The 23317-nt window shown below is 42.1% G+C and overlaps 1 protein-coding gene across 2 annotated transcripts in view; it reads left to right on the plus strand.

The window, feature by feature from the left end:
* Window positions 1–23231, plus strand: part of LOC135522573 (tyrosine-protein kinase Yes-like) — a 54816-nt gene extending 31585 nt beyond the window's left edge. For both annotated transcript variants that reach the window (XM_064948967.1, XM_064948966.1), the window contains 8 exons: window positions 733–836; window positions 1194–1343; window positions 4008–4163; window positions 10542–10721; window positions 12251–12327; window positions 12714–12867; window positions 17743–17874; window positions 20975–23231. In XM_064948967.1, the coding sequence (XP_064805039.1) occupies window positions 733–836; window positions 1194–1343; window positions 4008–4163; window positions 10542–10721; window positions 12251–12327; window positions 12714–12867; window positions 17743–17874; window positions 20975–21183 (1162 nt within the window). In that variant the 3' untranslated portion in view covers window positions 21184–23231. The remainder of the gene's footprint in view (window positions 1–732; window positions 837–1193; window positions 1344–4007; window positions 4164–10541; window positions 10722–12250; window positions 12328–12713; window positions 12868–17742; window positions 17875–20974) is intronic.
* Window positions 23232–23317: the final 86 nt, after the last annotated feature.

The raw sequence follows: 23317 nt of genomic DNA on the forward strand, positions 1-23317 counted from the left end.
ATGTATCAAGCGTCTCAGAATAGGAGTGCTGATCAGGTTCCTCCTGTCCATGTAATCTTATTCATAGCGATCTACAGATGTAGGATCTTAATTAGATCAAGACAACTTTCCTGCAATTTTCAATTTGTAGTGTATTTTAGGTTTAAAAAGGCTTCTGAAGTTTCCACTTTGACATTTCAGACTTAATTTTCATAATGTATCAACCCCTACCAAAAAATGCCCGTGAATTTAATCCACATGATAATTCGCATGACTTGTTGCTGCAGGATTATTTTCCTGCTGTAGAAAACGGTCTCAAATTCAAAACGGGTTCTAAATCAGCACTCCTACGCCTGAGACACTTGATCCATGTGTCCCCAGGGGGTTTCATCTACCATCTCTTGTTGGATATAAGCCTAGAGGTTTATGATCATTTAGCAAGGAAATAGAATGTAATCCTGTTTGTTCGATGACCCCTGGCGGACTCAAATAATTCTGTATTTCCTCTCATTGTGTATTTCAAGTTTGACTTTACCAAACACGGAAATGATCCTTACGAGTATTGAGTCAAATAAAGTTAATAATAACATAAGCTGGTATTCATGTTAATGTGTGTCCTCATAAGAATAGAATGATGTGCTAGTTCTGGAGCGCAGTAATTACCTGGAATGGATGGGGTTTCTCAAGGACAGATTTGGGAAAGGCTCATTTTTACAAAGGCTCAATTCATTCTAAGTCTGTGTTCTTCCTCAGGTGGTACTTTGGTAAAATGGGCCGTAAAGATGCCGAGCGGCTGCTGTTGAATCCAGGCAACAACCGAGGCACCTTCCTGGTGCGAGAAAGTGAAACCACTAAAGGTGACGATGATTAACGTGGAAAACGTGCATGTAGTGCATCTCAAGTAACACCCTGTTCCCCATGTAGTGCATTACTTTTGAGGGTTCATATTCATAAAGTGCCTCAGAATATGGGTGTGCTGATCCAGGATCAGATTCTCCCCGCCCAGAATAATCTGATTCATTGTGATCTAAAAGGTGAAACTGTTCTTAAATCAGCACTTGAGCTCATATGGTGCCCTAAGTAGTGCACTATATGGAGAATAGGGAGTCATTTAAGACATAGCCAGTGACACTCTCATTTACATGAATAGATAAAGCCTAGATCTTAATACTGTTGGTTGGATGGACGAAGAATCTGGTCATTGTCTCCTCCAGGTGCCTACTCCCTGTCCATACGAGACTGGGACGATGCCAAAGGCGACAATGTGAAACACTACAAGATCCGCAAACTTGACAACGGGGGTTACTACATCACCACACGCGCCCAGTTTGACACACTGCAGAAACTGGTCAAACACTACACAGGTAGGTCTTGTAGCTCTTTTTCATAGGATCTCTCTCTCTCTCTCTCTCTAAGCCACTCACTCACCTCTCTTCTCTAACACTTTCTTACAGACCTGCAACCCTCCAAATGTAACCTTGCTGAGCGTGAGACACTCCTATTCATTTCAATGAAACCTGGGTGGAAGCAGCACGGCTCCGCGTGAGGCTTGCACTGCTCATCGTAAAATTACACTGGTTCTATTTTGAAGAGTATGATGTGCAGCTCACACACAAGAACACTTAATAAAGTGGCTTGCGTTCTGTTCACGCCGGCAAAAGGTCACGCATCCAGTGTGTTACCTAAAAAACATCTGTTTTCCCAACAACCGAGTGTAGCTCCCCAGTAACTTTCTCATTCACAGCTTCCCTCCCTTCTCCAAGAGCAGAGCCATTCCTGATCTAAAATTCACTCTCTTTTACCACAGTCTCTCTCTCTCCCTTGTCTGTGCTTCGGTAATACCTGGCTTACCTGTAATTGTCCAGGTGATTTTTCTAGCTAGAGGAATGGTACTCAGATTGAATATTTAATGGATACCTTCCTCAAGTGCTTCTCTTGCTGCTAAAGGAGAGAGGTTAAAGCGCTCTGGGAGAGCCCACTTTACGGCTTGGTTTCAAAATGCACCAGAGAAGAGTAGATTATGTCCCAAATGGAACACTGTTCCCTACATAGTGTACTACTTTTGACCTTAGCCCTATGGGACCAGGCGAAATGTAATGCACTACAGTGGGGCAAAAAGTATTTAGTCAGCCACCAATTGTGCAAGTTATCCCACTTAAAAAGATGAGGCCTGTAATTTTCATCATAGGTACACTTTAACTATGACAGACAAAATGAGAGAAAGAAATCCAGAAAATCACATTGTAGGATTTTTAATGAATTTATTTGCAAATTATGGTGGAAAATAAGTATTTGGTCAATAACAAAAGTGTACCTCAATACTTTGTTATATACCCTTTGTTGGCAATGACAGAGGTCAAATGTTTTCTGTAAGTCTTCACAAGGTTTTCACACACTGTTGCTGGTATTTTGGCCCATTCCTCCATGTAGATCTCCTCTAGAGCAGTGATGTTTTGGGGCTGTTGCTGGGCAACACGGACTTTCAACTGCCTCCAAAGATTTTCTATGGGGTTGAGATCTGGAGACTGGCTAGGCCACTCCAGGACCTTGAAATGCTTCTTACGAAGCCAATCCTTCTTTGCCCGGGCGGTGTGTTTGGGATCATTGTCATGCTGAAAGACCCAGCCACGTTTCATCTTCAATGCCCTTGCTGATGGAAGGAGGTTTACACTCAAAATCTCACGATACATGGCTCCATTCATTCTTGACTTTACATGGATCAGTCGTCCTGGTCCCTTTGTAGAAAAACAGCCCCAAAGCATAATGTTTCCACCCCCATGCTTCACAGTAGGTATGGTGTTCTTTGGATGCAACTCAGCATTCTTTGTCCTCCAAACACGACGAGTTGAGTTTTTACCAAAAAGTTATATTTTGGTTTCATCTGACCATATGACATTCTCCCAATCTTCTTCTGGATCATCCAAATGCTCTCTAGCAAACTTCAGACGGGCCTGGACATGTACTGGCTTAAGCAGGGGGACACGTCTGGCACTGCAGGATTTGAGTCCCTGGCGACGTAATCTGTTACTGATGGTAGGCTTTGTTACTTTGGTCCCAGCTCTCTGCAGGTCATTCACGAGGTCCCCCCGTGTGGTTCTGAAATTTTTGCTCACCGTTCTTGTGATCATTTTGACCCCACGGGGTGAGATCTTGCGTGGAGCCCCAGATCGAGGGAGATTATCAGTGTTGTTGTATGTCTTCCATTTCCTATTAATTGCTCCCACAGTTGATTTCTTCAAACCAAGCAGCTTACCTATTGCAGATTCAGTCTTCCCAGCCTGATGCAGGTCTACAATTTTGTTTCTGGTGTCCTTTGAGAGCTCTTTGGTCTTGGCCATAGAGAAGTTTGGAGTGGGACTGTTTGATGTTGTGGACAGGTGTCTTTTATACTGATAACAAGTTTAAACAGGTGCCATTAATACAGGTAACGAGTGGAGGACAGAGGAGTCTCTTAAAGAAGAAGTTACAGGTCTGTGAGAGCCAGAAATCTTGCTTGTTTATAGGTGACCAAATACTTATTTCCCACCATCATTTGCAAATAAATTCATTAAAAATCCTACAATGCGATTTTCTGGATTTTTTTTCTCATTTTGTCTGTCATAGTTGAAGTGCACCTATGATGAAAATTACAGGCCTCTCTCATCTTTTAAGTGGGAGAACTTGCACAATTGGTGGCTGACTAAATACTTTTTTGCCCCACTGTCTATAGGGAATAGTGTGGGACATAATCTACTTTTCTCTGGTGCATTTTGAAACCAGCAGGTCCAAGCCGTGTTAAACCATCCTCTTCTCATTCATATTTTAGCTGTGTAATTACAGGCTGAATTTAGCCGTATCGCATGGGGTACGGAAACACTTGAAGTAATGTGTGAAATGTCCCCTTTTTAAGCTACGTTCGGTATTCCTTGTATATTAGTAACTCCTGTGACTCATAAAAATATTGACCATGGTATTTATGTGTGTGGGTGTGTGCGTGCGTGCGTGCATCTGTGTGTGTGTATATGTGTGTGTCTTGTCTCCCCACTCAGAGCATGCAGACGGGCTGTGCCACCGGCTGACCACGGTGTGCCCCACGGTGAAGCCCCAGACTCAGGGCCTGGCCAAGGATGCCTGGGAGATCCCCCGGGACTCCCTCCGCCTGGAGCTCAAACTGGGCCAGGGCTGCTTCGGAGAGGTCTGGATGGGTAAGACTGTACCCACACACATACAGACAGACAGACAGAGACCCACACACATACTTGACACTCCAAATGGTTTGGATGGGCAAGACAGACAGGCAATATACAGTATGACATATTATTATATTACTATGACTTTTAAAATCACCCAGCAGTGCTATTTGTAGAGTTAGCTCAGAGTAATTGTTTCAATTTTTCAACCATTCCCGAACCTGCAACCAAAAATAAGCTACACATGGGCAGTAGCAAAAGAAGTGACCAAATGATTGTCTCTTCGCAGCAAAATCTGCAGAGCTGTGAGGGTGGAATCCCCCATCTATATAGGGCATTCTATTGGTTGCAAGAATTTTGTTTAATAATTTAAATTGGAAAAACTCTATGTTTTGAACCCGGCGTCGTTTTGTGTATCAATTCATAAACCATGTGAACGGAATTGGTGTATCAAAAATCTCCTCCCAACTATTTTTCAACCAGTATGGCGCATCTGTCAATTGTTTGGTCCTAAAATGAACCTGGGATACTTTATTTTATTTATCACAATTTTCTATAGCCAACTTTGGTCTTTAATGCCAAGCTAACCGATAAGTTCCTTACCTTCTCACATATCCACTTGTGTCATCCATTTTTGCAGTAATGCTGCAATCAGTTGGTTGTAATTTTGGGAAGAGCAGACATTTCCATGTATTTTTGTTAATTGCGTGACATAACTCCACCAGTCCTATTTATGATATAATTCACAAAGATCATATTTATTTATTTTCATAAATAATGTTTTTTCATCAATTAGTATATTTGAGTTAAACCATAGTATTTGTTCTGTCTTTTATAATGGATTAAACTGAAATTGCAACCAACCAACTGTTCCTAGGCTGTCATTGTAAATAACAATTTGTTCTTAACTGACTTGCCTAGTTAAATAAAGGTTAAAATGCATATAAATATTTATTTTAGTAAAGGGGAAAAGGACATTCTTAAACATTCTTAGAGAACCAGTTCAGATTTAAGTATAGTTTTTGTGTGATTGAAGCCTTTAGTGACAGTTCCGATGCTTTAATATTTAATAATTTCTGCCCTCTGAATTAATATTCATGATATAAAAAGGCCTGTTTAATTTTGTCTCGCTTCTATTCCAAATAAAGTGAATATTGTTTGCTCATATAATTAAAAAAAAATAATTGGGGGTGTAGGCAGGGTCAATAGGTAAACTGGGATATGACTGAATAATTAATCAGGGTGCACATCATTATTCAGTATTAATCCAGAGACGTTAGAAAAATGATCTAGCTCCTGTCAGGCTGTGCAGGGATCCAAATCAGCGTACAATGACGCCTTTGTTTTTAAGCCCTGGATTTCTAGCCCCTCAATATTTTTGTCGGATCTGACTTTAATAGCTAACATTTCGATGGCCATAATAAATAGATATGCCGATAGTGGACAACCTTGTTTTACTCCTCTTGACAATTTATTACTTTCTGAGAAGTAGCCATTATTTACTATCTTACATCTGGGGTTACTGTACATAACTTTAACCCATTTTATAAGAGATTCTCCTAAATTAACATAGTCCAGGCATTTATATATACATTTCGGCGTACTTTATCAAAGGCCTTTTCAAAGTTAGCTATGAATACCAGGCCTGGTTTCCCTGATTTTTGTTGTTATAGTGTTCTATTGTTTCCAGTACTTATCTTATATTATCTCCAATGTATTGTCCATATAAAAACCTGTTGTAAATGACTATTGTATCTGGAAATGGCAGATTTGTTTATTTTTATGGAATACCTATATAGGCGTACAGAGGCCTATTATCAGCAACCATCAGTCCTGTGTTCCAATGGCACGTTGTGTTTGCTAATCCAAGTTTATAATTTTAAAAGGCTAATTGATCATTAGAAATCCCTTTTGCGATTATGTTAGCACAGCTGAAAACTGTTGTTCTGATTTTAAAGAAGCAATAAAACTGTCCTTTAGACTAGTTGAGTATCTGGAACATCAGCATTTGTGGGTTCGATTACAGGCTCAAAATGCCCAGAAACAATTAACTTTCTTCTGAAACTTTTGTTCTGAGAAACGAAGGCTATTGCATGTAAGAAATTGTCAAGAAACTTCAGATCTTGTTCAATGCTGTGTACTACTCCTTTCATAGAACAGCACAAACGGGCTCTAACCAGAATAGAAGGAGAAGTGGGAGGCCCCGGTGCACAATTGAGCAAGAGGACAAGTACATTAGAGTGTCTAGTTTTAGAAACAGACGCCTCACAAGTCCTCGACTGGCAGCTTTATTAAATAGTACCCACAAAACACCAGCCTCAACGTCAACAGTGAAGAGGCGTCTCCGGGATGCTGGCCTTCTAGGCAGAGTTGCAAAGAAAAAGCCATATCTCAGACTGGCCAATAAAAATAGAAGAATAAGATGTTCAAAATAACACAGACACTGGACAAAGGAAGATTGAAAAAAAGTGTTATGAACAGACAACTCAAAGTTTGAGGAGTTCGGATCACAAAGAAGAACATTTGTGAGAGACCGAAAAGAAGTGGATGAGTGCTTGACACCATCTGTTGTAAAGACGACTAGCTTTATTGAGCCTCCGCCATGCATATCTCACTCGGTCAGGATATTTAAGCCTCCATATATCCACTAGTTCCAATATATTGATAATATTAGTAATTTCCTAAAATGTGTGAGGGTGATAGTTTGCAGTGTGATTTCCAGTGATTTGCAGTTATTTCCAGTTAAAATAATCTGGACACCCCTTCAAATTAGTGGATTCGGCTATTTCAGCTACACCCATTGCTGACAAATGTATAAAAACGAGCACACCGCGGTGCAATCTCCATAGACAAACATTGGTAGTAGAATGGCCTTACAGAAGAGCTCGGGGACTTTAACATGGTACCGTCATAGGATTACACCTTTCCAACAAGTTCTTCAAAATTCTGCCCTGCTAGAGCTGCTCCGGTCAACTGTAAATGCTGTTATTTTGTGGTGAAAACTTCAAGGTGAGTAAGGCTCAGCCGCAAAGCGGTAGGCCACACAAGTTCACAGAACAGACCAGAGAGTGCTGAAGCGTGTCGTGTGTAAGAATTGTCTGTCCTCAGTTGTGAAACTCCCTACTGAGTTCCAAACTGCCTCTGGAAGCAATGTCAGCACAACAACTGTTTGTCGGAAGCTCCATAAAATGGGTTTCCATGGAATAGCAGGCGGCTGCTCAAGGCTAAGATCACCATGCACAATGCCAAGCGTCGGCCGGAGTGGTGTAAAGCTCACTGCCATTTGACTCTGGAGCAGTGGAAACATGTTCTCTGGAGTGATGAATCATGCTTCATCATCTGGCAGTCCGACAGACAAATCTGTGTTTGGCGGATGCCAGGAGAACGCTACCTGCCGAATGCACAGTGCTAACTGTGAAGTTTAGTGAAGGAGGATTAATGATCTGGGGCTGTTTTTCATGGTTCAGGCTAGGCCCCTTAGTGAAGGGAAATCTTTGTCTAGATAGGTGTGGAAGAACATGACTGTCAGGCACAGAGCCCTGACCTCAACCCCATCGAACACTGTTGGGATGAATTGGAACGCCGACTGTGCGCCAGGTCTAATTGCTCAACATCAGTTCCCGACCTCACTAATGTTCTTGTGGCTGATTATAAGCAAGTCCCCGCTGCAATGTTCCAAAATGTAGTATATTTCGCCCCCCTGTACACATGGATCCTAGGGTCTTTAAGAGATAGGGGCTCATCCTTTAAAAAGAGCACAAGGTGACACCTACAGTACAGATCCAGATTCTCAGCCAACGTAATTTCGAACACATTCGCCTTGTTTGTCCCCTTCCCAACTCAAGAGAATACTTTATGTGTGAATGCATATACAGTTTGGCTGTTTAAGAAGGCATGTCAAATTGAGCATGAATGGGAAGATTTAATTAACCAATATCTAGTGCAAGCTGATAGAGCTCACACATCCCCTTTCCCCCCAACACCCACACAAGTGTCCCCCATTGTGACCCATCTTCCGAAGCAACTCTGTGCATTCAGACCATTTTATTATTCTGTGCCGCCAGGGCCACAATAATATGCCCCCACTCTGATTGTCCGAGTGCAACTCCCTCCCCATGGGTTACTCCAGCCAGTGTTTCCAGCACAGCCACGACCTGGGTGGGGTACTCCACCGGAATTCCCACCGGCTAGGTGCGAGGTCATCAAGGTTCTTATTAGCAGCTTTGAGAAAATCCCATCTGGGTCTTTAGCTATTGGACCTACCCTGCCAGGCTGGGTCAGACTCTTGTGGGGGCGGTGCTGCTTTAGTGGATCTCAGACCGCATCCACCTTTCTATCATGACTGCATAGGCTACTTGCAGCAGGCCTATAAAACGGATAAGGACTAATTCTTAGTGGGTGGGTCACTCAGGTGGGTGTCTAGGATATATACTGTTCGGACAGTATAGGACAAAAAACAAGTTGGTTAGGACATCTACTTTGCATGACAAGTCATTTTTTTCAACAATTCTTTACAGACAGATTATTTGACTTATAATTCACTGTATCACAATTCCATTGGGTCAGAAGTTTACATACACTAAATTGACTGTGCCTTTAAACAGATTGGAAAATTCCAGAAAATGATGTCATGGCTTTAGAAGCTTCTGATAGGCTAATTGACATATTTTGAGTCAATTGGAGGTGTACCTGTGGATGTATTTCAAGGCCTACCTTCAAACTCAGTGCCTCTTTGCTTGACATCATGGGAACATTTTTAAAAATCAGCCAAGGCCTCGGAAAGAAATTGTAGACCTCCACAAGTCTGGTTCATCCTTGGGAGCAATTTCCAAATGCCTGAAGGTACCACGTTCATCTATACAAACAATAGTACGCAAGTATAAACACCATAAGACCATGCAGCTGTCATACCGCTCAGGAAGGAGACGTGTTCTGTCTCCTAAAGATGAACATACTTTGGTGCGAAAAGTGCAAATCAATCCCAGAACAACAGCAAAGGACCTTGTGAGGATGCTAGAGGAAAGAGGTACCAAAGTATCTATATCCATAGTAAAACGAGTCCTATATCGACATAATCTGAAGGGCCCCTCAGCAAGGAGGAAGCCTCTGCTCCAAAACGGCCATAAAAAAAGCCAGACTACGGTTTGCAACTGCACATGGAGACAAAGATCATACTTTTTGGAGAAATGTCCTCTGGTCTGATGAACAAAATTAGAACTGTTTGTCCATAATGACCATCGTTATGTCTGGAGGAAAAAGGGGGAGGCTTGCAAGCCAAAGAACACCATCCCAACCATTAAACACGGGGGTGGCAGCATCATGTTGTGGGGGTGCTTTGCTGCAGGAAGGGACTAGTGCACTTCACTAAATAGATGGCATCATGGGGACGGAAAATTATGTGGATATATTGAAGCAACATCTCAACACATCAGTCAGGAAGTTAAAGCTTGGTAGCAAATGGATCTTCCAAATGGACAGTGACCCCAAGCATACTTCCAAAGTTGTTGCAAAATGGCTTAAGGACATCGAAGTCAAGGTATTGGAGTGGCCATCACAAAGCCCTGACCTCAATCCTATAGAATATTTGTGGGTAGAACTGAAAAGGCGTGAGCAAGGATGTCTACAAACCTGACTCAGTTACACGAGCTCTGTCAGGAGGAATGAGTCAAAATTCACCCAACTTATTGTGGGAAGCTTGTGGAAGGCTACCAGAAACGTTTGACCCAATTTAAAAAATTTAAAGGCAATGCTACCAAATACTAATTGAGTGTACGTAAACTTCTGACCCACTGGGAATGTGATGAAAGAAATAAAAGCTGAAATAAATCATTCACTCTACTGACATTCTGACATTTCACATTCTTAAAATAAAGTGGTGATCCTAACTGACCTAAGTCAGGGAATGTTTACTAGAGGTAAATGTCAGGAATTGTGAAAAACTCAGTTTAAATGTATTTGGCTAAGTTGTATGTAAACTTCCCATTTCAACTGTATGTTTGTATATCCCATATCTGCGTAAAAGTGAAGACTCGCTCTGTCATAGTGGCATCCGCTTCTTCGGGGACTCAAGTCCTTTCAGCTTCAGCTCATAACTTCATGTGTGCTTTCCTCTATGTACCCAAATACACCCCGTTTGTCACATTGTACCTATGACACTGTGTAACTCTATAAACAGTAGCCATACTATAATATGTCAGAGGTTTGCATCCCAAATGGCGCCCTACTCCATATGTAGTGCACTTCTTTTGACCAGGCTGTGTAGGGAATAGGATGCCATTTGGTACACATACATAATGTGTACTGTGCTGGAAACAACCATTTGTTTACTCCTGTTTACACTATTGTCTTTCTGGTACAATATGACTCAAACATGACTTTTGTAATTCTATTCAGGCACGTGGAACGGCACCACCAAGGTGGCAATTAAGACCCTGAAGCCAGGCACCATGTCCCCCGAGGCCTTCCTCCAGGAGGCCCAGATCATGAAGAAGCTGAGGCACGACAAGCTGGTGCCCCTCTACGCCGTGGTGTCTGAGGAACCCATCTACATCGTCACTGAGTACATGGCCAAAGGTACACATCGTCGTACGCACGTATAGCGGACGCGTATAAATCACACTCACACACATATTATTGTACACACACACATGTGACATGGAAATCCATCTACGTAGTTACAAAGTACATGACTAAACGCGCCCATGATTATTACACACGCATGCATAAAGGCACGTACGCATGCGTCGCATAACCCATCTGCATAGGGGCAGTAGTCAGAGGGCTTGTTCGACATTGCAGGCGACTGCCAACTGACTGATCTGCAAATGACCTTGCATCATAAATAACTACTCCTTATTATTTGTGGATCAGGCAGTCAGTCACATTTTACCCAAAATGCTTCACGTCGGCAACGATGTGGAACAAGCCAACAGACATGGCTAGGTAGCAGGTACACATGTTCATGACACACACAGATGTAGTGACGTGTGTGTGTGTGACTGGCAGCATGGTGTTGAGATGTAGATCTACGGCTGATCAGATGTGTAATTAAAAAAGGTATAGCTAGAGCCTCTCTCCAGAAGGGTCCTTACACACTCACACACACGCCTGGGGCAAGGTGATTGGCTGACTGGCTCAGCTGGCGCTTGTTATACATATGTGATGGAGTTGGAGAACCTGACATGGAATTTAATACAAAGAAGGGAAAGCATGAGATTTGGACGTTAGTTGTTGCATGTCTCCGAAAGATCTTAGGGCGCAGAAGTTTTAGATATTACGCCACAATGCACACGTCACCCTATTAGAAGTATCCCGGACAATTTCCTTAAATATTTAATTTTTTAAGTGTTATGGCCGTTTTAATTAACGTACCCTACCGGTTGAAAGTCCTTGGAAATCCCATGTGGGTTTTGGAGGCCCGGAGCAGAGATGTTTAATTGAAAACTGCAGCAGTTTTGTGGCGAGCTTTCATCTTTCTTGACTGCAATGCGTCTCACTGTTTCTTTTTAATTAGTGATTGAACACTAATGACTTATCCCTAAGTGGACTCAGTGGTGTGTGTGTGTGTGTGTGTGTGTGTGTGTGTGTGTGTGTGTGTGTGTGTGTGTGTGTGTGTGTGTGTGTGTGTGTGTGTGTGTGTGTGTTCTAAATTATATTGCATTGGTGTGTGTGTGTGTAGACTAGCCTAACTCACAAGGGAGTGTGTGTTTATCCCATTGATGTCCCCTGTGACTCTAATCTTGGTTTCCTCTCACACTGAGGAAATGTGTGTGTCCCAAATGACACCCTATTCCTTATATAGTGTACTAGTTTATATAGTGTACCAGTCACCAGGGCCTCATAGGGCTGTGGTCAAAAGTAGTGCACTATATAGGGAATAGGGTGTCATTTGGGACACATCCTAAATGTCATTAAGAGCCATGTACCAAACATAGACACACACTGCTAGCTTCATCAATACCTTGGGAATATTTAAGATGTCGTATTTAAAAAGCCTTAATTCACTATTTCTGTGGTGTTTTGTTGCCGCACCGTTGGCAACATTTACAGCACTCTCTCTCTGGTACAGTAACTGTCATGTGTTGCTGATTTTGTAATTGTAGGAAGTTTGCTGGATTTCCTGAAGGAGGGAGATGGTAAATTCCTCAAGCTTCCCTTGCTGGTGGATATGGCCGCACAGGTAAGTCAAAAGTCAGCCTCTCAGTAAACCACCATGTATGATTACAAGTTTCTCGCCCATCAGTTTCTCCACCTAAGGATACGGTTGGCCTCTTTTTGACTACCAGTAGTACATGAAAAAACTATTTCTTCCTTTCTCCATCACAAGATTCCTCCCTCTTGTGTGTATCTATGGGTCCCAGATGGCACCCTATTCCCTATTTAGTGCAATACTTTTACCCAGGGCCCATAGGGCTCTGGTCAAAAGTAGTGCACTATATAGGGATTAGGTGTCATTTAGGACTTAACCTAAGAAAGGCTGTTCAGCTCTGAGTGGGTCACATCAAATATTAACGTGGGCATCAGTGAGGAAATGGAGTGTTAAACTATTTGTCTTGTTTTCCTCAGATCGCTGACGGTATGGCTTTCATCGAGAGGATGAACTACATTCACAGGGACCTCCGTGCCGCTAACATCCTGGTCGCGGACAACTTGGTGTGCAAGATCGCCGACTTCGGTCTGGCCAGGCTGATAGAGGACAACGAGTACACAGCTAGGCAAGGTTAGTAGAGCACAGCGTAGGCTTGAGCGGGATACTGTATACCGGGGTATTTGGAAATAGCCACAGGGTGGTTCTACCTCTTGATACTCCCCATCCCAGATCCGGGATCGTGAATAAAGCCTCAGGCTCATTAGCATAACGCAACGTTAACGATTTCTGAAAATCGCAAATAAAATGAAAATAATGCGCCTGCTCTCAAGCTTAACCTTTTCTTAACAACACTGTCATCTCAGATTTTCAAAATATGCTTTTGAACCATAGCAAATCAATCATTTGTGTAAGAGTATTGCAAGCTAGCTTAGCATTTAGCACGCAACATTTTCACAAAAACCAGATAACCAAATAAATAAAATTATTTACCTTTGAAGAGCTTCGGATGTTTTCAATGAGGAGACTCTCAGTTACATAGCAAATGTTCAGTTTTTCCTGAAAGAATCTTTGTGTAGGAGAAATCGCTCCGTTTTGTACATCACATTTGGCTACCGAAACGAACCGAAAATTCAGTCACCAAAACGTCAAACTTTTTCCGAATTAACTCCATAATATCGACCGAAACATGGCAAACGTTGTTTAGAATCAATCCTCAAGGTGTTTTTTCACATATCTCTTCATTGATATGCAGTTCGTGGAAGCCTGCTTTCCCCTCAGAATCGCATGGAAAAATACCAGCAGCTGAAAATGACGCACCAATTTCGGCGCAGGACACCGGGCGGACACCTGGAAAATGTAGTCTCTTATGGTCAATCTTCCAATGATATGCCTACAAATACGTCACAATGCTGCAGACACCTTGGGGAAACGATAGATGGGGCAGGCTCATTCCTCTCGCATTCACAGCCATATAAGGAGACAATGGAAAACAGAGCCTCAAAAATCCTGCTCATTTCCTGGTTGCCGTTTCATCTTGGTTTTGCCTGTAGCTCCCGTTCCAGGGCACCCACAGACAATATCTTTGCAGTTCTGGAAAATTCTGAGTGTTTTCTTTCCAAAGCTATCAATTATATGCATAGTCGAGCATCTTTTTGTGACAAAATATCTTGTTTAAAACGGGAACATTTTTCATCCAAAAATGAAATTGCGCCCCCAGAGTTTCAAGAGGTTAATACCATCAATACTAATAAACAATTTTAAGTTTTTCAATAGATTGTAATATTTGTAGCTATTTTTAAAGTAAATACCTGTAGTCAACTTGTGCAAAGCGTTCTTATTTCACCTGTCACATTATTTTACGTTATGAAACTTACCTAGTTCCCCAGAACAGCTGATCCAGTCACGTGTTTGTTTGTAAATAGCACAACGGGAGAAAGAGGGAGCAGGTGAGTCCAACTGTGTATTGACAGGGGTCGTGTTTTATATTGAAAGTATTTCATTTTTTTGGCCTCAATAGAGTGGTCAGGGACGCGCAACTATAGTTTTCCTTCACGGAAAATACATTAGTGCAACACAGAAAATAGCTTCATTTTCGTCAGATTGACAACACAAGTGCAACGCTAATTTGGCTGGCAGCCACACAACTAAATGAGCTAACAATGAAAAAGCAAATACGATGCATGGCCGTGATGTTTGTAATGTTTAGGCCTGTCGTAGAAAGACTTTAGCCAGCTACATTTCCTAATGTTTTGCTTCAAGTTCATCTTGAAAAGCGCCAGAGTTAAGTAGCTGCACATCAGTCAGAGCGCGGCCTGCTCATCGAATGCCCGTTAGTGAATTCTCATCCGAGTTTAGAAGTGCAACTTGCGCACAACTTTTGTCTGGTGCCGAGCAAGAAATTACAATAAGAAGTATTTTAGATCCGTGTTCACAAAACACAGCAAGATATTTCTTATGCGTTTCATTTTATTATTTTTTTACCTGTGTGAAAACCGCATAATTCTGTGTTAATGTGACCCCTAAGTTTAACTTGCTATCTAAGTAAGTGGCTGAATTATTAAAGTGATGGGTCATCGTGTTGTGCTAGCGTTTGAGAAGTCAAAGCCTTCTGAATGAGTTATTTGTACAGCTGCCTCTGCTATCTTGATTTCCTTGCATTTTTTTACTCTCTGTTCTTTGTGGTCTCCTCCTCCCCCCTCTTCTCCGAGCAGAGCAGTCAGGCCCGTTGCCCTAGTGACTCCACACAGACATAGCTTGTAGACATGCTGCTGGAGAGCCAGTACGGCATGCATTAAAACTTTGTTCATTTGCACAATGTCTCTCGTCCCTGGGATTAAACACCTTCCCCTGCAACTGGTTCCTGGACTTCCTGGCGGACCACCCCCAGGTGGTGAGGGTAGGCAACAACATGTCTGCCACACTGATCCTCAACACTGGGGCCCCTCAGGGTTCTGTACTTAGTCCCCTCCTGTACTCCCTGTTCACCCACAACTGCATGGCCAAACATGACTCCAACACATTAAGTTTGCTGCTGACACAACAGTGGTAGGCCTGATCACCGACAACGATGAGACAGCCTATAGGGAGGAGGTCAGAGAACTGGCAGTGTGGTGCCATGACAACAACCTCAATGTGAGCAAGACAAAGGAGCTGATCGTGGACTACAGGAAAAGGCGGGCCAAACAGGCGCCCATGAATATCAACGGAACTGTTGTGGAGCGGGTCAAGAGTTTCAAGTTCCTTGGTGTCCACATCACCAACAGACTTTCATGGTCCAAACACACCAAGACAGTCGTGAAGATGGCACAACAAAACCTTTTCCCCCTCAGGAGACAAAGGTTTGGCATGGGTCCCCAGATCCTCAAAATGTTCTATAGCTGCACCATCGAAAGCATCCTGACTGGTTGCATCACCGCCTGGTATGGCAACTGCTCAGCATCTGACACAAGTGGCAACTGCTCAGCATCTCAGCATAAGCCACTACAGAGTAGTGCATACGGCCCAGTACATCATTGGGGCCAAGCTTCCTGCAATCCAGGACCTATATAGTAGGCAGTCTCAGAGGAAAGCCCATAAAATTGTCAGACTCTAGTCACCCAAGTCATAGACTGTTTTCTCTGCTACTGCACGGCAAGAGGTACCCGGAGCGCGAAGTCTAGGACTAAAAGGCTCCTCAGCAGCTTCTACCCCCAAGCCAAAAGACTGCTTAACAATTAATCAAATGGTCACCGGACTTGTACGTTGACCCCCCCCCCCCCAAGATCTACAACTTGTATTCGGCCCATGTGACAAATAAGGTTTGATTTGATTTGAAACTCACAAAAAATGACATTAGGTAGCTCCTACCTACAGCGCCCTCGGAAAGTATTCAGACTCCTTGACATTTTTCACAATTTGTTGGCGTTCTAGCCTTATTCTAAAACATGTATTAAATCATCCAACTATACACAATACCCCATAATGACAAAGCAAAAACTGTTTTTTAGAAATATTTGCTAATTTATTAAAAATAAAAAAAAACGATATCACATGCTGCCACCACCATGCTTCACCATAGGGATGGTGCCAGGTTTCCTTCAGATTTGGCATTCAGGCCAAAGAGTTCAATCTTGGTTTCATCTGGTCTGAGAGTCTTTAGGTGCTTTTTGGCAAACTCCAAGTGGGCTAATTTTGTTAGCATTCTGGTAATAGACGCCCAATGGTCTTTTTTTAATCAAATAACTCTGGAAAAATATATCAATATTTATTATTATATGAGAAGGGAACAACATTCCCACCTCTTTCATTGTCAATAATAAACATTTCTTTGTTGAAGAATGCTGAAAATGATGTGATTAAAGAAAGATTGTTCAGAGATTAAATTACATTTAAATAATTATAATTTCTACACACTTTCTACCTAGTTTAAGTCGTTTAAGTTCAGACAAGTATTTTTCCAGAAAAAAAAAATATATATATATATATATATATATATATATACCGAACAAAATTATAAACACACCATGCAACAATTTCACTGCGTTACAGTTCATATAATAAAATCAGTCAATTTAAATTAATTTAAAATATATTTAGGCCCCAATGTAAGGATTTATGCCCTCTCAGGCCCACCCAGCCCTGGGAAGGCATAGGCCAACCCACTGGTTGAACCTAGCTCCCCAATCAGAATGTATTTTTCCTCACAAAGGGGCTTTATTACAGACAGAAATACTCCTCAGTTTCATCAGCTGCCGGTGTGATTGGCTCATTAAATGTCATTATTGTAAGGGCTCATAAAATGCATTGAATATATGCCGCATCAGGATTGGATGTTCATGCTGATCAAAGCTCTAATCAAATCCAGACATATTTATATCCTTTATAATGCTTTAGATTGACACTTCAGGTTTTAGTGGGAAATACCGGGTTTCCTGGGAGAAAGGTGATTTATTCTCGGAATGGAACATTTGTAAAATACCGGGAAAATACTCAGCCCTATTTCCTACCATGGTAAATTAGGCTAATGGCGAAAAGCAGATGGTCATATCCAATCGGATTAGTTGAGGTGAGTAAACTCTTTCTCAAGCTTCCTGCTGCTTAACCATTTAAGCCCAATGGTTTCAGCAGAGAACTAACACTCCTTTTTCTACTCAACAACACTCTAAAACCTCAAACCTTTTGGAATGGGACTTTTGATTTTTCACCCCGCTGTGATATATTTATGATGTATGATTCTTTCTCGATCAATTACCTTGCAATCAGATCACACTTCAACCGTTAAAAAATTCAGCTATGCTTCATTTTGTTACGGGAGGTCAATAGTGTAATTGTTATGGCAGACTTGAGTGTGAACTGTAATATCGGTCACCTCTCAGTGGTTATGGTACGGAGCTGTAAAGGTCTCTGATGACCCCTAGTGGAAGTTAATGTTCTGTCTCTCTTCTTTCTCTCTGTATTTCCCCCTCTTCTCCCTCTGTCTTTGTCCCTTCCCGCTCTTCTTTTATCCCTTCCCCTCCTGGTTTTTAGGGGCCAAGTTCCCCATCAAGTGGACGGCTCCTGAAGCTGCTCTGTACGGCCGCTTCACCATCAAGTCAGATGGCTGGTCGTTCGGCATCTTACTCACCGAACTGGTGACCAAGGGCAGGGTGCCCTACCCAGGTGAGAGCACAGACAAAATGAAAAACAATGTTTGCGTCCCACATGGGACCCATTTCCCTATACAGTGCATTTCCTTTGACTAGAGCACATAGGGAATGGGCACTATGTAGGAATTAAGAGTGCCATTTTGGGATGCAGTCCCATAGCAACAATGGCAGTCTGTGAGGCTGTCCATCTGGTTAAGATACTTCAATTGTATGATGCCTGAAGCTGGGAAGCAGATTTCTTGTGTGACCAGGAGGAGTAGTCATAAATTAGTTGCCAGCGCAATGTAAACAAGGAAGTGACTAATTTGGTTAAAGGTGATCCGTCACAAGTCTTATAGCCTAGACTAGTTAATACTGTCATAGGAAGTGGGCCAGGGGTGACACTGTCTGATTGCTGTTTTTGTCTCTGTGGGGTAAACACACACACACACAAGCTGGCTGAGATTAGAGGAGACCATCTGGCGGGATCTGATCCGGAGATTGAACACTACTCTTGTTTAGAACCATCTGTCCCAGACTGATCGAGCTCTGGGGAGAGAGAGGGAGGCTGGCGGGTGCTCTGAAACACTGACACACACAAACACTAACCTTCAAGCCAGGCTTTAGAACCAAAATTATTTTCCAATCGTTTTGTTCTGAACAGTACTATTATTATAATTTTTTTCCCGACCAGCAAAATGAAATTCTAACCCTTTCTGTTACTTTTTAAACCTCTTGAAATGAACATTTTTATTACATTTAGCTCGATATTAAATTGCTTCACCAATCAGTGCAGGTAGAGCAGGTTGCTATGGAGTGTGCAAACTATTTACATGCATTGTACAGACCATTGTAGGGCGCGAGATGCAACTGAACATTTGCAGGTGGGGAGAGACGGCGGAGGAAGAGGCTTGACTTGAAGCGCTGGGCATCTTGTTGTTATGACATTTGTTATCTGAATTAGGCCCACAGAATTATACCTACGGAGGAGCGGCTTCTACAGTATGAAGGAACTTTGAGTGTCTTTGAACTTCAGAGAGTTGCCTTAACGTTGGACCAGAGCTAGCAAGCTATCTAAGAAGCGTGTGTGTGCAGAGCGGCACCAGAATTTAAATGAAAACATGTCTTCCCTTTTTGTAGTTAATAAATAACTACAGTGCCTTCGGAAAGTATTCAGACCCCTCGACTTTTTCCACATTTCGTTACGTTACAGCCGTAAGCTAAAACAAATATTATTTTTTTGTTAAATACCCCATAATGACAAAGCGAAATTAGGTTTTTAGATTATTTTTGCATGTCAGAGCAAATACAAATCCATGAGGTCGAAGGAATTGCCAGTAAAAGTCCGAGACAGGGGTGTGTTGAGGCGCAGATCAGAAGTTCCCCAAGAGCACAGTGGCTTCCATCATTCTTAAATGGAAGAAGATTGGAACCACCAAGACTCTTCCTAGAGCTGGCCACCTGGTCAAATTGAGCAATCGGGGGAGAAGGGCCTTGGTAAGGGAAATAACCAAATACCCAATGGTCCCTCTGACAGAGCTCTAGACTTGCTCTATGGAGATGGGAGAACTTTCCAGAAGGACAACCATCTCTGCAGCACTCCACCAAACAGGCCTTTATGGTAGAGTGGTCAGAAGGGAAGCCACTCCTCAGTAAAACGCACATGACAGCCCACTTGGAATTTGCCAAAAGTCACCAAAAGACTTTCAGACCATAAGAAACAAGATTCTCTGGTGTGATGAAACCAAGATGACACTCTTTGGCCTGAATGCCAAGCGTTACGTCTGGAGGACACCTGTCACCATCCCTATGGTGAAGCATGATGGTGGCAGCATCATGCAGTGGGGATGTTTTTCAGCGGGAGGGATTGGGAGACTAGTCAGGATCGAGGCATAGATGAACGAAGCAAGGTATAGAGCGATCCTTGGTGAAAACCTGCTCCAGGACCTGAGAATGGGGTGACGGTTCACATTCCAACAGGACAACGACCCTAAGCACACAGCCAAGACAACGCAGAAGTGTTGACAAGTCTCTATGTCCTTGAGTGACCCAGCAAGAGCCCGGACTTGAACCCGAACAAACATCTCTGGATAGACCTGAAAATAGCTGTGTAGCAACGCTCCCCATCCAACCTGACAGAGCTTGAGAGGATCTGCAGAGAAGAATGGGAGAAACTCCCCAAATACAGCTGTGCCAAGCTTGTAGCTTGTAGCAAGAAGACTCAAGGCTGTAATCCCCGCAAAGGTTCATCAACAAAGTGCGGAGTAAAGGGTCTGCATACTTATGTAAATGTGATATTTCCACTTTATTCCAAAAATGTATTAGCAAAAGTGTCTCAACCTGTTTTTGCTTTGTCATTATGGGGTGTTGTCTGTAGATTGATCGGGGGGCATTTTAATCTAATTTAGAATAGTTTGTTACAAAATGTGGAAAAAGTCAAGGGGTCTGAAAAACCTTCCGAAGGTGCTGTATAGCATCCTTAACTCGCATTAAAAAAGTTTATCCATTATTTTCTAATTAACTATCTCTCTCCCTAATTTCCTAATTTCTGAATCCCGCTTGTAACATCAGCAGGCTACAGTAGACTATGCCTTGGAAGGGGAGGGGCAGGCAGCCTACACGCACTGGCAAAGGTTTTCGAGCTGGCACGCAGAGAGCGGAATAAGTTTCTAAGTGACAGAGGGCTTTTCATAGGTGCTTTGTTGTGTTTTTTTTTTGTGGGACTGGAAAGGAATGCCGTAACATAATATAACGATATCAACCGGTTCCCATGCTTTTAAAATAATGCTTCTGTTCCGGAAAAGTATAGAACACATTCATTACAAGTTCTATTCCTTGAAAAATGTCATTGTTTTAGGATCTGTTCCCTGAACCGATTCCAACCCCTGATTCAGGCCTCCTTTTTATTTATGCTTTTTGAGGGGGAGGGAGGGGGGAGGTGTAATATAGTCAAGTAAAGCGTTTGGAGCGACATCTCAATGGAATTAGATCAGTTTTGTTGTGGATAATCTTGATTTTATTGCGTGGCCTAACTGATAAGGTTGACTGTACAGTTAATGTGATGGGCACTAAACAAACTGACCCCCCCCCCCCCCGCTCTATCTCTTTCTTTCCATTTCTCTCTCTCCACCCAGGCATGGTGAACAGGGAGGTCCTGGAGCAGGTGGAGCGGGGGTACCGTATGCCCTGCCCCCAGGGTTGTCCCGACTCCCTCCACGAGATGATGAAGCTGTGCTGGAAGAAGGACCCCGATGAGAGGCCCACCTTCGAGTACATCCAGTCCTTCCTGGAGGACTACTTCACAGCCACGGAGCCACAGTACCAGCCCGGGGATAACCTATAGTCAGGCCTGGCCGCAGCGCAGCCCTGGACCCCTTCACCGTGCAAAGTATCCCTCCACCCAGGAGGAACAGACTTTGATACTGACGCATGGAGATTAAATGCTATGAATAATGTGCTTCAGAAAAGGCAACTGGAAGCTTGGTTATCGAGTTGCACAAACCACTGCTATCCCTGATGATAAAAATAAATATGCTTTTTTTTTTTTTACACTAATTTTTACTGATCATTTTGTCTTTTTTATTTCAGGTACTACAGGTCTTAGTTTGTATGACTTTACTCCTTTTGTTCCTTTGTTTTTTTAATTCCTCAATTTCCCACATGGTTATAATGATCATGTTCTTTTTCGAAGTGACCAATCATTCTGTTGCGTTGTTTCTAAAATCTTTGTTGAACTGTGAAAATGCCACATGAGAGAGATGGGTAGGTGCCCTTGGAATAAGAGCTCTTCAAAATGGTGGATGAGAGAGAAGGATGTGCTGTAAGCGATGAAAATATTGTCAAGTACTGTGGGAATATTTCAGTTAGGATAATTCAGTTCTGTGTTCAGTACATTTCATCAGTTCAACTGGAAAATGTTTTTTCTCCTCCTGTGTTTTTCTGAACGATTGACTTGAGTGACGCGGATCAGGGACAGCTGCGTGGGTCCATCTAGTCTGCTCATTTTCTATTTTATTTGTTGATTTTATTCTATGTAACTGTAAGAATAATTCATATCATGGACATGGTTCTAGGTTCATGTGAAGCCTTCCCTTCGAGTCCTTCAGTTGGACATTTTTACAACACTAAGGCCATCATGTTATGTGTCCCTGACAGACCATTGCTATTCCAAGTTAAATCGCCTCTTTAAAGATCACTACAGAGTATTTTCTGCATATGTAGTTGTAAGATGAAGTTGCCCCTAAACACTGATCTTGGTTCAATTTAGCATTTCCCCTACTAATTGTTATGGAAAGGGAAGCTGATCTTAGATCTGTACCTAGGGGAAACTTCACCCCAGAGCAATATATCACTGTGAGATGGGAGAATATTCAGCTCTCCTTGCTAAGCCCACAGCTCACTAAGCTACATGCCAATGTGTCTCGTCTCTGCACATATCATAGCACTACACAAAAACAAACTAAATATTCACCCTCTTAGTTCCAGATTTGAATTTGTTGATACAACCACCTGATTTGGCCATGACATGCCAGAAATTGGTTCTACACACCTATGTTATAGAGGACTTGGCCTTCTCTTTCACATACATGGAGAAGTCCTTCAACAAACGTTATCTTTTGGATTGTATACTTGACTCATCCTCACGTGTTTCATTTTCAGATCTAAATTTTTTTTTTTTTTTAAGTAACAAATTTGCCTTTATGGGAATATATTGCCAAAGCACCTGAACTGTTTTATGTTGTCTACATGTGATTTTATTTTGTGAATGGATTTAATTCAGTCTACTGTTTCAGCCTAGATACAAAGAGAATGAGTTTTTATTTACATTTTCGTTTTTATTACGTAGCCATAACCAGTGAGCAGTCAGTTATTTTAAGACTGCAACAGGAGGAAGCTCAAAGGTCTTTTTAATGTGTCATGTCACATCAACAGTTGTCATTTTACTCCTTTGTTTTTCTTTAAACTCATCAATTCAGTGATGCATTTGATTATGCATACTTGCATAGATGGGCAGAACACACATGGTCAGCTGAGGTTTTTAAAGAAGGGCTTTGTACAAAGTTGTGAAATCCTAATTTTATAAATAAATAAAAAAAGGACAGCAAAGACTAGAATGCAAGTCATAAAGTTGGTGGAAAGATAAATATGATTTAGATACTAATCTGTGGAATTTGTAATTAAACATTACAAAAATTAAACATTTCAGATTTTAATGTGTGCTATTTGTTGAACTCGTTAGATTCATCAGTTTCATACAGACAGACAGTTGATATCACGTTTTTTTAAGACCGCTAAGACGAGAATGCAAGTTATGAGGTTGGTGGAGAAATAATTATGGATGCTTATTTGTGGAATTTGTACAGTTGGAAAATTAAACATGTCGGATTTGAATGTGTGCTATTCTTTGTTGAATTCGTTAGATGCAATAGTTTTATACAGACAAACAGGGAGTTGATGACACTTGTCGAGGCACGAGC

This window comes from Oncorhynchus masou, chromosome 30 (genome assembly GCF_036934945.1).
Source record: "Oncorhynchus masou masou isolate Uvic2021 chromosome 30, UVic_Omas_1.1, whole genome shotgun sequence".
Lineage (NCBI taxonomy): Eukaryota > Metazoa > Chordata > Actinopteri > Salmoniformes > Salmonidae > Oncorhynchus > Oncorhynchus masou.